General features: G+C 55.2%; 1 protein-coding gene across 3 annotated transcripts in view; it reads left to right on the top strand.

The window, feature by feature from the left end:
• The window catches only part of ARHGAP22 (Rho GTPase activating protein 22), a 67377-nt gene that overhangs the window by 18937 nt on the left and 33005 nt on the right, over positions 1–15435 (top strand). The window contains exon 1 of one of the 3 annotated variants that reach the window (XM_045568233.1): positions 11285–11464. The exons of the other annotated variants lie outside the window; for them this stretch is intronic. Coding sequence (XP_045424189.1) covers positions 11413–11464 — 52 coding nt within the window. The 5' untranslated portion in view covers positions 11285–11412. Of the gene's footprint in view, positions 1–11284; positions 11465–15435 lie in introns of those variants that run through there. 3 annotated transcript variants of the gene reach the window in all.

Consider the following 15435-nt stretch of genomic DNA (forward strand, 5'->3'; position numbering starts at 1 on the left):
GCCCTGTGGACGGGAGGGACAGGCAGTCGCCCAGAACAGGGCAGCTTTTCCAGCTTTGCACGTTATGACTCTTCAAAATGAGGATGGCTAAGGTGGTGATGACCCTTGGGAATAAGGTCATTTTTGAGGAAATTTTCCAGGGTCAGTGTTCAACCCCATCTTGCAGGTGGGACTGTGGGGACAGGAGGCCCTGAGAGGCTGGAGGAGTTGGGGCTTACTCCCCAGCCTTGTAAGCTCTGCTGAGGAGGATGGCACTGGACTAAGAGTCCAACAGACAAGGTGTTAAAATCTCAGCCCTGGCCCTCTTGCTGGGGGACCTTGGGCAGGTTCCTTCTGTAGAAAAGCGAAAGATGAGACCTTCCTCAAGGCTGTCTATAGGCCTGATGTAAGAACCTGTTCTAGGCCCTCATGTCCTATAACTGTAGCTGTAGCCGTTCACATAAGCTACAGTGTGAATGGTTGTCTCCAGAGGGCACCATTCATTTAGACTACAATGAGAATGGCTGCCTCGGTGGGGGCAAGCGCCTAGACTACCATGGGAATGGCTACCTCCTGGAGTGCTAGGGAGTGGTGCTGGATAACAGTGAACATTCTGACACTAGCAAGAGTATTTCTTACCTTGCCTGGCTGTTTATACCTGACCTCCAGGAAGGAAGCAGCTTATAAAAATAGTACAGCTACGCTCTGCATCACAACGGTCAATGATGTACCACATATATGACAGTGATCCCATAAGATTATAAAACCATATTTCCACTTTACTTTGTGTAGATATGTTTAGACGCACAAATACTTCCCATTGTGTTACAGTTGCCTACAGAATTCAGTACAGATGCTGTACAGGTGTGTAGCCTAGGAGCAATAGGTCATGCTGTGTGGCCTAGGTGTGGAGCGGGCTATACCACCCGGGTTTGCGTAAGTGCACTCTATGATGTCCGCACGGTAGCGAAATCGGCTAATGACACATTTCTCACAATGCATTCCTGTGGTTATGCAATGCATGACTATATGTTGTTTTTTTAAGAACCTGAAGAATTTGGGGTGAACAAAAGTATGGAAAGGACATCAGCTCCAGCCCTGAGGTCCCGCAGGCCTGCAGGAGGTGGCCGGCCCCATGCCGCTTGACCTCGCCAAGCCCCTTGCAAGGAGGGAAGGAGCATCAGTGACAGATCCATGGTGGCCAAATCAAATTAAGGGATTTCTCATGAGTCCAGTGGAGATTTTGTGGCTCAACAAATGTCTGTCTGTCAGGCTAGAGAGGGGCTAGAGTGGGCAGAACTGGGGAGCTGTGTGCAGTATCCGGTAGGTAGAACGTGAGTGTGGAGTGGCACAGGCCCCTGCGTGCACCCCCTGCCTTCAGCAAGTCACCTTCTCTGCCCTCCCCAGGCCTCATGCTCTCCACCACCCCTTTTCTCCATCCAGCAGTTCTCTCAGGCCTTTGGCTACATCTCCTGCTTGCCTCCTCCATGCAGCCTTCCTGGCCTAAGCCTCTCTCTGCCCCAACCTGAGGAGGGGGTCCAAACTCACCTGGTGGTGAGGAAGGCAGAAATCCTCCCTGAGAATTCACCCTCCACCCACTCTTGCGTTTCCTGGAGGGAGCTGGGATGGCCCACCAGGCTTCCCCCTCCCTACCATATATCCCCAGGCTCCCAGAGGTTTTATGATGCAGAATCGGGGTGGGGCTGAGTTCCCCAGCAAGGAGCCACACCTCTGCTTCCCTCTCTGACACCTGCCAGGACCTCTAGTCTACCTCACCCCCCCCCCCACCCCCGCCCCCGGCACCCTCCATGCCCCCCCACCCCTGTGGCCCACTGAGCCCCACCACATCTGTGCAAGAAAGCCTGCCCCTTTGTCCCTTAGTTCTCAGCTCAGGGTCCCCTCCCTGACCCTCTCCTCACCCCCTGCTGAAGCAGCAGCCCCGCCCCCTCCCTGCCACAGCCTGAGCTCACCTCCTTCCTCCTTGGCTCCCAGGAGGGTGGGGGCTTTGCCTGTCCCCTCCGCCTGTGCACCTGCTCCAGCCCACCCTGTGTGCCAAGCACAGCGCTCGCACGCAGCAAGGCCCCGAGAAGTATCCCTTCATGGGAAGAACCAGCCTCCCTACACCTGAGATCTGCCCCGGTCCAGCCCTCCAGAGAATGGGGCGTTACATCTCCCAGGACCTGCCTTGGCCAGCGGGTGGCCGGAGCCCGTGGGTGCCTGCTCCCCTCGCATGCCAGGGCTGGCTGTGCTGACGCACGTTTCATAGGGCAGGGTCGGTCCAGCGTGCCCCGGGGGGCTCTCCCTCCTTCCCTGTCCCTCATTCTCCGTCCTGTATCCCAGCCTGGCCTGGGATGGCTTCCCACACAGGAGCCTTTGTCTCAGGCTTTGGTCCTGTCGAACCCAGGCTAAGGCACACCGAGTCAGTGGGGGACAAACATTCTCAACAGAGAGCGGCACTAGAGAAAGGTGCCGGCCACCCGGGGCCCATGGCAGCCCCTGTAGCCCACAGTGCTCCGAGTCGTCACTGATGAGTGTTGGTGCAGGGCCCCCTCGGGCCCCCCGGGGCCCACAAGGGGAGGTTCAGGAGGGCGGGCACCAGCAGGCCTGGACTGAGGGAGACACGAAGGTGCAAATGGGGCCCCCTCACCTACCGCTCCCTGGGTTCAGGAGACTTACCCACTGGTCTCGCGTCTCAGGGCAGCAGGGACGGTAGGGAGGACAATGTGATGACAGCGTGTGCTTCCCGGAGTCGCTGGGGTTAGCAATGTGGTGTCAGATGCGGGGCCTCGTGACTCTCTGAGACTGCGTCCCCTGTAGCCTCGTGAACACCCCTCCCCCCTCCACGGCCACGGGCCAGGTGGGTGCTGGCAGCTGGCACGGAATAGGGTCTTCATACATGCTGGTTCCCTTTGGCTCCTTAGAATAATGAGTCAGGCCATTATTTCCTCCAGGTCACTCAGCATAAGTTACATCTTTCCCAGTCTGACCACCAGGCCCACCCTTTCTTCCCCGCAGCCCTTACCCTTGAACGTTTCAGGCACAGCCTTGCTCTGACAATTAGCATATTCCACTTAATATGCTGCCATTTTTAACTGATTTTTTTCTCCCCTCAAATGATCTCCGAGTCAGTGCTGGCTTCCCATTGCGTGGCGTTTCCCGGCCTCGGCCACACAGTCTTACCGCTGGGGCCCGGCCAGCGCCTGGCTTCCCCGCCGTCACGGGACAGGAGGGGCCTGGGCGGTCAGGCCCAGACCCAGCGACCTGAACTGTTGGTGGGAAGTGGCTGTGAGGACGCCATTCCCAAAGGATGGGTGGTCCCACCCCTGCTCCCCCGGCTTACTGCCCGTCTGCTCCACCAGGCTGCGTTCTCTGAGAGGCAAGCTCTTGGCTATGTCACTGTTGTGTCCCCAGGCCGTGGCATAGTGTCTGGCATGTGGTAAACCTTGAATAAGTGTTTGTGGAAGGGAGAATGGGAGAAGGAAAACTGGGAGTGGGCGATGGGGAAGCAATTGGGGAGGGTGAGGGAGATGTGGGGATATTTGAGCTGGGTCTTGACAAGTGAGTAGGAGTTTGCCAGCTGGGCAGGCGGGAAAGGCAGCAGCCCGTGCGGAGGCTGAGGCGTGAAGTGTGTGGTGTATCCTGGGAGTGGGAAGGCAGGCAGAGAGGCCGGAGTGTCGGGCAAGTGGGGCAGTAGCTGGCTGGGCTGGGAAGATGTCATCGTGGGGGAGCCCCAGAGGGCAGCAACAAACTGGGATGTATCCTGAAGACAGGGGATGGCCAGGAGGTGGGATTCCCTCTGGGGAAGGGACAGCCCTGACTGGCATTTCAGAGGCATTCCCCGGCCGGCCCCAGGTGCCTTCACTTCTGCAATTGTCCTTGGGAGGAAAATCGCAGTCCCAGCTCTCCCACGGGGTGCTGCCCGGGGCAGGGTCACACGCAGATCCTGTAAAAGCCCCAACATCCCCAGAACAACAAAGGAAGATTCCCAGGGAGACACTGGTTTTAGGAAATGAAACTGCTAATGAGGATGGGCTTGCAAAAGGGGAACTTGGAGCTGAAACCATTTGGAGATCATTTGGGCCATTTTCTTAAATTAAAAGTACTCAAAGCCCAGGGCAGGCCTAACTCTTCCAGCACCAAACACAGGAGCTACTGCCTCTCTTAATAATGAAAATAAACGCAATCTTTGCTCACGAAAGTCATTGTGCCCTGCCCCTCACATGCGTGTACACACACACACACACACACACACACACACACACACGAGTACCCCTAGGGAGAAGCAGTCTCTCCTGCCACTCCTGGGCCCCTGCCCTCCTGGGACGCCTGCCCAGGTCCCAGTGCCCGGCTGTCCTTCCAGAAGCATTTGCACAGTGCACCTCTGTGTACAGGTCACTCTTTTACACTTTTCCTACGTAATAGTGGCTCATCCCATACCACTGCACAGTTTCACCACCTTCTGCCTTTGGGATATACATGATTTATTTAATCACTACATTATGTAACCTGGTGGACAGGTAAGCTGTTCCCAGTACCTCCTTATGCAAATGTGCAAGTTTATCTGAAAAGTAAATCCCTAGGAATGGATTGCTGGGTCATATCAAGTTTTGACAGATATTATCAAATTATTCCCCGAAGAGGGTGTGTCAAAATCTCCTTCTGCCAACAGGGTAAGGGGCTGCCCGCCTTCCTCGCCGTCTCCCTGTCAGGCGGGCACCTCCGGCTTCGAGCCACCACCCCTTGGGACTAGGAAACCCCGCACTGCCCCCGCCGCCAGGGACACGTGTGTGCGGTTTATTTCACCTGCCATTTTATATTAGATCCCACTTTGATTTAGATTTTAAAATAGGCAACAACATAGTGCAGATATCAGAAGGCACAAAGCCAGTCTCCCTGCATCACGGCCCTCTAGCCAGAGGAGCTCTGCTCCCAGCATTTCCTTTCTCCTTCAGAGATTTCACACATATTCAAACAAACAAGCGTGTCTTCCATTCTCCCTCCCTCCCTTCCTTTGCAAAAACGATAGCGTATCACTTAACAGTATCTAGTGGAGAACCTTCCAAATCCTGCCATAAAGTGCATCCCTGGTTTTTTTAATACCTGCAAAGCATCACATTTTATGTGTAAATATCCATCACCTCTGGGTCGTCATTTGTCTTTTCCCTTTCTTTTCTCTGCCATGCAAATATTTTTAACTTTTATGTAGTTACACTTTCTCTTGTGGCCTCTGGGTTTGAGTCATGCTTAGAAAGGTGCTCTCCAAAATCTTATACAAAACTTCTCCTGTGGTTGAGCCTGGTACTTTTTACAGTTTCGTTTTTCATCTTTAAATCTTTGGTCCATCATGAATTTTTATTGTGCTGTAAAGTGTGGCATCAGGATCCAACTTGGTTTTCCTCTGGGTGGGTGTCTTGTCCGTATCTCATGTATTCGATAATCCATCTTGTACTCACACATTTGAAATAAATCCTTAATTACATTGCAGACTCCCCCATGTGTTTGAGTCCTTCTCTGGCTGTGTCCTCAGTGCCATGCTGTTTTAATTATTGTAGCTCTGCACTCTGTTTTAATAATTGGTAGGTCTGATCAGGCTTCATAATTTTTTTTCAAAAGCGTACTTGTTTTTGCTTATGGACTTTGAGAATCAATTTGTCAAGTTTTAAAAGAAAGGCTATTAGCACTGTTAAATTTATAGACTTAACGGGGGGAATTGGCATCTCTAATATGCTGCATTTTCCTACTTATGCACATGGTATGCATTTCTGTTCCTTCTAATTCACAAATGGATTGTAATTTATGCATGTTAATTCTGTATCCCACTAACTTACTGAATTCTTTTGTTGCTTACGATGGTTTTTCAGTTCATTGACAGGATTTCCACATATATAAACAGGTAATCTGAAAAACAGTTACAGCAAGAATAATGACACCACATCCTCCTCTCCAGCTTATAGCTGTACGTCCTTTCCCTTGTCCAAGTGCATTTACTTCTAGGGGCAGTCGCAGGCACGCCTGTGCTGTCCCTGGCCCCGATGGGCAGCCGCCAGTGTCTCTCCACGAAACACAGTGTTGGCTTTGGGGATATCTGTGTGGAGGAGGGATCCCTCTATTCCCATTTAATGTAGAATATTTTCTTTGTCAAAATGGATGTTCAGTTTTGTCAAGTGCCTTTCAGGGCCGCCCACCCCGTGCCCCGCAGCTTGTGGAGGTGCTGCTGCAGCACCCTGTGGCTCTCGTGGCCTCTGTGCCGGCCGCTTTCCGCTGCAGAAAGCAGAAGAGCCCGCCCGACCGGCTTGAAGCAGGGAGACATGTTACTCTCACAGACCCAGAGGTGGGCAGCGCTGCCTTAGCGGTCGGGCTCCCCCTCTGCCTCCTTCCCTCCTCAGCCTGCTGGCCCTGCTCACTGGCCGGGAGGTCACAGGAGGGCCACCAGGCCCCCAACAGGCGGGACGTGCCCCTCCGCAAGACGGGTCTCTTGGCGGAGCCCTCAGGAACGAGGGAGCCTTTCTCAGATACCCGCCAGGACCTTCTCCTCGTGTCTCCGTGGCAGCGTGTCTAGTCCTAGGGCAGCCTGTAAAACAGAATCCTTCCGTTTCTTTTAAAACCTTCTTTCATGTGTGGTGAGTGCACATTTCCTTTAGTGGTGACATATGATTCCATCAGGTTTGTGACCCAGGTCACTGAGCCGCTCCCCTGCTTCGGACGTGCTGCCGCGTCTGGCACTTCCCTGGGCTCCGTGGTTGCTGCGTGGGCGTCTGTGGCCGCTGCCCGTCTTAGGCCAACGGGCTTTCGCCTGTGGCCCCAGCTCGTCAGGACTGGCACCGAGTGTCCAGAGCAGGGTGTGAGGACTCCCCAAGGCACAGGGCAGAGGGCCCCTGCGAGCTCTCAGTCTCTGCGCGGGGACTGGTGCGGGGTGCAGGGATGGTTTCCTGCACAGACGAGCCTAGCACGGCCTCCTGGCCCTGGGGGAGGAGGGCCGGTCAGGCCTCAGCGGGGACATCTGGAGGCCCTGGCGTCAGACACACTTCTGTTCAGGGGCCTTCGCTGTTTGCCTCGAGGGCTGACAGGGTCTCCTTGTGTCCCAGCACAGCTACGTTGGGTGTGGTTGCTCCCGGGGCAAGGGTGGTGTGGCCGGGCTCTGCGGGTCCCTGTCCCACTGGGCCACTTGCTCCTTGCATGGCAGCACCCCGTCCTCCTCCTCAGAAAACAAAGCACAAGGGCTCCTGATTGCAGGTCAGAATGGATGCTGCCTGTGGAAGCTTTATGAAAGTAGCGGACCTGCCCGGGGGCTGTCCTCTCTGTCTTTGGAGTGCCTGTACCACACGCTAAGGGACAGAGGGAAGCAGGGCCCCAGTGAACCATGAAGTTTCTGCTCCGCTCAGCCCGACACCTCCCCTGCTGTAGTCTGCCCGTGGGAGGGCCAGTGCCTCGCCTTGCGCCCAGTGACAGACAGGACAGGGCTCAGGGCCCAGCGCTGCCCTGGGGGATGGAGCAGAGTGGGGAGGGGCACCTACTGTGCACCCTCCTCCCCTGTCCCCAGGCCTGTGGTTGCTGTGAGTGGCAGGACCTGCACCTGCGAGTGAGACAGTGGCTGAGCAGGACCTGGGTTCCCTGCTTCGTCCGTGCCCCGGGCACTTCTTTGCCTCTTCCTTCGGCTCTGTTTTTCTGGAGGGGCTCCCCCCCACCATTCAGACTCCTGTTGCAGCACACACAGGCCACAGTGGCCTGACACCTGACACAGGTTGGCCCACAGTCCCAGCCTCGCCCCTGCTGCAGCATCTCCTCCCTCCCCTCTGCCTTCCTTTTCTCTCTGCATGTATGGCAGTACAAAGGCTTTCTGGAAACCCGGGGATGAGCTGTCAGCCTCCTCCCATCCCTGGCTGAGGGCTGCCGAGAAGGAAGGCAGGAAGCGGGAAGCCCAGTTGCCCCCACGGAACCCCACCTACTGTCGAGCCATCCTTAGGAGACAGCCTGTGGCCTGGGGAGCCCTGAGGCTGCGCAGGGAGACAAGGCCAGCACCCACCGCCCTGCAGAAGCGGCCTCACTTTTGCAGCTGAGCAAGCACGTCACGTGGGAGGCCCCAGCCCTGTATGTGGAGGCAGCTTATTATCCAGGCCCCACGATCACCCCCCAAGGGTGGGTGAAAGGTGGTCAGCACCTCAGGAGGTCGGCTGACATGGAGGTCTCCGCCCTGCCCCCCGCATGCAGCCCCAGATAGTCAGGTGCAGGCGGCTCGCTCTGAGCTAGGATCTGGGGAAAGCTGAGTGTAAGTGGCTCACGGTCCAGTGGTAGGTGAGCCACCTTGATCCGACCCCTCAATCCCCAGAGGTGCACTGCACAGCACCCCCACCAGAGCTGTGAACCCCTCAGGGCAGGATGCAGGTGGGAGCCCGCCCTCCCCGTCGTTGCAGTGAGCTGGGAGGGAGAATCCATACAGTGGCAACCCATAACACTGCGAGACAGATTTCCTTGTCTGGCGTTGCTGGCTGTCTTCTTGCAAAGATTCTGGCCAGCACCAGGTGAGAGTTCAGCAGGCGGGGGCAGGCGGCAGGTGACACCATGGAGAAGGAGCTCAGGTCCCAGCAGCTAAGGCTGCGAGAGTGGCCAGAACAGGAGGCCCTGGAGGCAGCAGCTCTGGCCTGGGAATTCTGGCCTTTCCAGTCTTAGCTGTGTGACTGTGGGCGAGGTGGTCCATCTCTCTGAGCCCAGTTTCTTTCCCTGCCTAATGAGAATTGTAACGCCTATCTCAATAGTTATGGAGAAGATAAAATGCCGTGGTGTATGTAATTACCTGGCACAGAGCCGTTATTTAATGCCATTGTCACCCTCCTCATCATTACTACTGGGAGAGATGAGAGGATGTTCACTGCCAGACCCCACTGGCCAGGACTACTGAGGCAGCAGACCGCAGGGGAGGTTGTGCTTCAGACTGTATTTTGACAAGATGGGGATTGTATTCATCAACTCTTGCTGTGTAACAAATTACCCCAGAACTTAGTGGCTTGAAACACCCACATTTGTCATCTCACAGTTCTGTGGCTCAGCTGGACCCTCTGGCTCAGGGTCTCTGCCGGGCTGGTGCCGGTGTTGGCTGCAGCTGTGGTGCCATCCGAAGGCTCGACTGACGGAAGATCAGTTCAAGCTCAGTCGCACGGCTGTTGGTAAGGGGCCGTTCCCTGGGGGCTGTTGAACGCGGTGCCTCGGTCCCTGGGCAGCTGCTGGCGGGAAGCTTCTCTCATTTCTTACCATGTGAGCCCCCCAGAGCAGGTCACAGCGTGGCAGCCCGCCTCCATCAGAGCCAGGAATTGAGAGAACGAGAGAGAGTGTAAGATGGAAGCCACAGTGTCTTTGTAACCTCATCTCAGAAGTGACATCCTGCCGTCCTTGCCACGTTCTGTTCATTAACAGCAAGTTGCCAGGCCCCGTCCGCGTTGGAGAGGAGTGATCACGCACGGCTGTGCATGCCAGGAGGCAGCTCACCCGGCTGCCTTCCAGGCTGCCCACCGTGGCGTGGGGCCAGGAGCTCAAACTCTGCAGCCAGACTCTGCCTGGGGGTCAGATCCCCAGCCCTCCAGCGTGGGCCGTGAGTGCTGAGTGCTTCGGGAGACCCGTTGGCAAGTAATGTCTCCCTGGCTGACCAGGGCCAGCTGGGCAGGCTCCATCTTACTAGTCATGTGACCGTGGACAAATTATTCTACCCACTGTAGCCTCTCTTCTCTCGTGTGTAAAATGGGTGTCACAACTGTACCGCCACAGAGGGCTGTTGTGAGGACGCTGAGCTAAAATATACAAAGCTCTTGGAACAGTGCCCAGCACTCAATCAAAGTAGGAGAATTAATTAAGAAGGTTCACCTGTCACTTCCACAGAGCCCAGCATGTGTCCACAGTGACCACTGCCATTCACTGAGCTGCTCCTCTTTCCAGGCACTGGACTAGTCCCTGGGGACAGCAGGGAGAACAGGTCTATGGGCACGAGGCATGCGTTCCTGTAGCAGAGACACTCCGTGAACACGCGTCCACGTACATAGGCTGCTTTTCCAGCGGGATCAGTTCTACAGAGAAAGACATGAGACCAGGCAGGCCGGAGGGGGGCTCCTTGGCGACAGTTCTCACCCAGGGCAGGTGCCTCTAATAGACGAGCTGGGGCCACGCAGAGCTGGGGAACAACACCAGGGCACCCAGAGCGGCCAGAGCTGTGGCGGAAGAGGCTGCACCCAGGGGAGCGTGGGCGCAGGGAGGCTGGCGGCAGCTCGCGGCCAGTGGGCGCAGAGGCAGGTCAGAGGCACTGGAGGCCCAGGGTCGCGTCGGGGTTGGGTTCATTTCAAGACCAGTCGGCCTCCTGCAGGGCCGTTTTCTTTGTTGAAGGGGTGGATGGATGGGTGGATGGACGGTGGAGGAGACGGCAAACGAACGGGTGGCATCGACACAAAAGCAAGCCCCATGCTCCGCACTCGCTGACCACACTGGGAGCCTGTCGCCCCCAGCCCTTCTGGCTGCCCTGTGGTGCCAGCTCCTGACGCCGCGTCCCGGGAGGAGCGGGCGATGCTGGGGGAAGGAGGCCAGGCTGGGCAGGGCAGCTGCTTCCCACCCGCTCTGTCCCGTCCCGGCGCGAGGCGGGCGCCATGAGGCTGGCAGCTGATTTCACGGAAAGAATCCGCAGCAGCTGAGTTCAAATCCTGGCTGTGCCACTTCCCGGCAGGTGACCCTGGGCCACCAGGAGCTCCTGGAGCATCAGCTCTCCTGCCTGTGACACAGACCCACAGTCCCTACATCGGAGGTATAAGGGCACGTACCAGACACCACGTGCAGGTGCCGTCCTGCCCGGCACCTGGCTTCTTTGTCCCATTCAGTCTTCCCCGAACCCCAGGAGGTGGGTCCGGTTAGTGGCCTTATTTTGCTATTGAAGAAATGGAAACAGGATTAAGTAACTAACTCAAGACCACATGGCAACTAAACACATATTTATCAGGCTTCTCCTTCTCCAGGTGTTCATGATGCAACCTGGTGAGGTGGGCTCTGCCACCTCCACCCCGAGAGGAGGCCCCTGATGCGCAAAGCCGGTGGAGCCAGGGTTCCCGAGTGCTGGAGAAACAGGTGGACCCGCCAGGGCAGCCAGGCCCAGCCCTGGCACTCACCACGCTCTGGGGTGGAGAGTCAGGGAGGGAGTGTGTGGCAGGCACCTGCACTGCAGGACCACCAGGCAGACCTGGGCAGGCCCACAGGGGTCCCAGCCCCACCCCGGACAGTCCCAACCTTACTTCCCTGAGAAATGCAGAAGTTCCCCAGGAGAGACAAAAGGCCCCAGTGCAGCGCCCACGGGCAGAGCGCGTGGGCAGCCTGTGCCAGCCCCACCACAGGCAAGCGCCCCAGAGTGCCTGTGCACCTGGCGGCCATCGGGGCCTCTCCTCCACCGCAGCCCCACTGCCCTGCACCATGCCCTTCTGGCCTGCCAGGCACCTGAAGAGGAGCCGGCATCTGTCTAGGGGTAAGTGGGCAGCCGGGGTGACCAGCAGGCTGTGGGAGCCAGGCCAGGAGACTGGGGAGGGCGATTACCTCTGGAAGGGAGGGTGGAGAGTGGGGTAAAGAGAAGTGGATGGAGGGGGAAGAAGCAGGGCGGGTGCTGCCTGGCAGGTGGGGGCGGGGGTGGGCAGCTGTGCAGGGACCTCCCGCTGGCTCGTTGCCCGGGGCTGGCAGCACAGGCACAGGCAGGTCTCAGGATGTCTGAGGGTGCTAGGTAGCCCCCCAGCACACACCGTCTCCTGGTGCAGCCCCCAGAGACGACACATACCACCACCACCAGCTCTAGTTTTTACCATCCCTTACTCTGGCCACTGAGGACATGCAACGTGGCAAGTCCAAGTTGAGATGTGCTACTAGTGTGAAATACACACCATATTTTGAAGACTTGGTGCAAATGTATGTAAAAAATCGCAATTTTTAATTGGCTACATGTTGAAATTAATAATACTATTTTGGATATAGTGGAATAAATAAAATATATCATTAAAAATAAATCTGTTCCTTTTTACTTTTTTTTTTTTTTTTGAGACAGTGTTGCTCTATCACCCGGGCTAGAGTGCGTTGGCGTCAGCCTAGCTCACAGCAACCTCAAACTCCTGGGCTCAAGCAATCCTCCTGCCTCAGCCTCCCCAGTAGCTGAGACTATAGATGTGCACCACCATGCCTGGATAATTTTTTTAATTTTTGTAGAGATGGACTTTTGCTCAGGCATGTCTTGAACTCCTAGCCTCAAGGGATCCTCCTACCTCAGGCTCACTAGAGTGCTAGGATTATAGGCGTGAGCCAATGCATCCGGCCCCTTTCTCCTCTTTTTCTTTTTTATTGTAGCTACTAAAACACTTAAAACTGCACATGTAGCTCACATTGTATCTGCACTGGACCACACTGCTCTAGACCGCTCTTGTCTGACACTTGGTCTTCACTCCTGGGGATCAGCTGCTGGGCCTTCCGCAGGGGTCTTGCTTTCCTGGGCAGTCGTAGACTGACATTGGGCCCTGTGACGTACATTGCTGCTGCCACTTTTAAATGGTGACTGTTTTTTTTTCTTTTTCTTTTTTCTGTTTTTTTTTTTTTTTTGCCCCTTGTCAGCAGGAAGTGAATGTTATTTTTAAAAATATTTTTCATAAGCCCTGGTAGAGAAGTGCAAAGTCAGATATATAGTTTGATTAATTAATCAGAGTGACAGCTTTTCCACCTGAACATTATGGAGCGAGCCCCATGGGTTACAGTGGCTTGCAAAATGCTTCCATGTATATCATTTACTCTTTTTCTTTTCTTTTTATAATGAAAATTTTCACATGGAAACACTGAAAGCCAGTTCTTGTCCTGGAAGCCCTGCCAGGATCTGCTGCATTTGGAGCCACCCCTTTCCCCTAAAGCCCCTTGCTTGGGTGGAAAGAAGGACTCAGGAGGAGTTCTTAAGTTCAGGAGCTCAGAGGGGAGAAAGCCTGGCCGGGACAAGAAGAGCTGACACCTGCGGCTGGTGCCCTTGAGCAGCCAGAGGCTGAAGTCGTGAGCACAGTGGGGTTGCGATGGGAGCCAGGCTGCCCGGGGTCCCAGTTCACCGGTACCTAGTTCATAGTTACAGCCGGGGACGTGTTTCCAAACATTTATAGGCCTTAGTTTCCTTCCCTTTAAAATGAGAATAATGATACCATTTCCCTCAGGATCCTGCCAGTGTTCAGACTTCTCACACTCACACACTTGTTAACATCACACCTGCCTTCTAGTGAGTGCTGTGTACGTGCCAGGCGCCTGGCTCTGCTGCTGTTTCCTTCCCTTCGTCACAGGCGCGGGGCGTGCCCTCTCCGTGCCAGCCTCTGCTTGCCGTGCTGGCTGCCTGTGAAACAGACAGAGTGGGCTGGGTCAGCAATGGAATATAAGTAAGCGTGTCATGGAAACACGTACTACATGTGGCATGTGTGGTTGCCGTCAGTGCTATGGAAGAATTAAGGCTGGGAAGGAGCCTGGCAGGTGATGCGTGGTGGGGTTTAAATAGGGTGGTCGGGAAAGATTCCCCGAGAAGGTGGCATTTGCGGAAAGGCCTGCCGGAGGTGAGGGAGTAAGCCCTGCCAGCACTGGGAAGAACACTTTCCAGGAGGAGCGAAGAGCATGAAGCAGGGGCACGCAGAGGCGAGGGGGCAGGGGATGGCGCCGCAGGAGCAGGGCAGGAGCGGGACGAGGGGCCCTAGGCTCCCTGCCCCTGCTTTGCTGGGCTGGGCCTGCTGGGGCTCCTGGGGCAGAGGGGCGAGGCCTGGTTCAGGTATTATCCGGGTCACCGTGGCTGTGCTGTTGAGAACAGACCGTCGGGGCCGAGGGACGGAGCCTGGAGACCACGCCAGTCCTCCAGATGAGGAAAGACGGTGGCCCGGCTGGGTGGAGCAGTGAAGAGTGGCTGGATCTTGAATCGATTTTGAAGGAGGAGCCCATGAAATTTGCTGACAGGAATGGACATGAGCTGGGAGGGAGAGTGGGGCAAGGATGTGTCTGGTTTCCACTTGAGTGACCACTGACTTGAGAACCCAGGAAGGGGCTAGTTGGATAGAGGAGGTACTGATAATTTTTGGACCTGCCATGTTGTGCCTGTGGATGTCACATGACTATGGAATCGTAAAAGTCATTTAGACTCATAAGCAGCGTAGATCTAGTTGCTCTACATTGGTGGTTCTCAACCCAGGGCAGTTTTGCCCTCAAGGGACATTTGACAATGTGAGGTGCATTTTTGGTTGTCACAATTTGGAAGGGAGGGAGAGGCTGCTACTGGCATGTAGCGGGTAGAGGCCAGGGATGCTGCTGAGTGTCCTACTATGCACAGGACAGTCCCCCACACCTCGTGATTATCTGCCCCAAGGTATCAGCAGTGCTGAGGCTGAGAAGGCCTGCTCTGTGTTGTGTTTAATTGAATATGCTAATCAAAGTGAGCATTTAGAGAGGGCGTGCGAGCTCCCAGGTGCTAAGCTAAGGGACTGTCCCATTTCTTTCTCCCAAGAAGGTAGGTACTTCATTTTCTTCACCTTATAGGTGCCTGACTCTGACACCAGGGGAAGTTCCAGTGGTGGGGCCGAGGGTTGACCCTTAGAGGTTGGGCTTTAAGCGCTGCCAAGACGGCCTCAGATGCCACGGGACGTGGTGGAAACACCGTGCACACAGATGGGTGAAAAAAGAAAAGGGACAAACCAGGAACAGTGATAACAGACCCTTGTCTTTCATTATAAATTTCTTTCTGAAATATTTGTTGGTATAATTTGTTTTCTTTAAAGTTAATACCAATGTTTTCGGAGGAATAGAGAAAGGGGTAGGCATAGACAGTTGAGTGTCGTGGAAAATCCCAAAGTTTGTGAAATCACGCATTTCATCTTCCTTGCACCCGCTCCGTTGCCAAACAGGAGATTTCGTATTGAGAAAAGAGAATGAGTTTATGAGTGAACACACCTGGGTTTCCATCCTGGCCCCCTCCGCTTGCTTGTTCATGAGCTACATGTTTAACTTTTATGAACTTCAGTTTCTTCCTCTGTAAAATGGGGTCAGTGACACTCCTTCCTAGGGTGCTGACGAGGACTGCCCGTGACTGTGCGTGGTAAGTCCCTTGCACAGAGTTTGACGTATATGAGGCCCTGAGACGTGGTAGCAGGCCTTCCACTTCTGGACCAGATGAAGTACAGGGGCCTGTTTACCCTCCCACCTGAAAAAAAAACAAAGGGGAAAAAAAGGACAAAATATATGAAACAATGCTTTCAAGATACTGGACGTTAGACAGTGAAGGACTGTGACCCCCCGAGAGTTGGGAAACAAACGAGGTAACCTGTGCACATGCCCTAGTTGACTGCCTTGAGAAAGTTTCCAGGCTGTGATGCAGGAAGGGGAAACCCAGGTGGAGCCCGTTGCACCCATGAGTTAAAGAGTCAGAGCTGAGAGTCCAAGGAGACCAAAGCATCT

This window comes from Lemur catta, chromosome 14 (genome assembly GCF_020740605.2).
Source record: "Lemur catta isolate mLemCat1 chromosome 14, mLemCat1.pri, whole genome shotgun sequence".
Classification (NCBI taxonomy): domain Eukaryota; kingdom Metazoa; phylum Chordata; class Mammalia; order Primates; family Lemuridae; genus Lemur; species Lemur catta.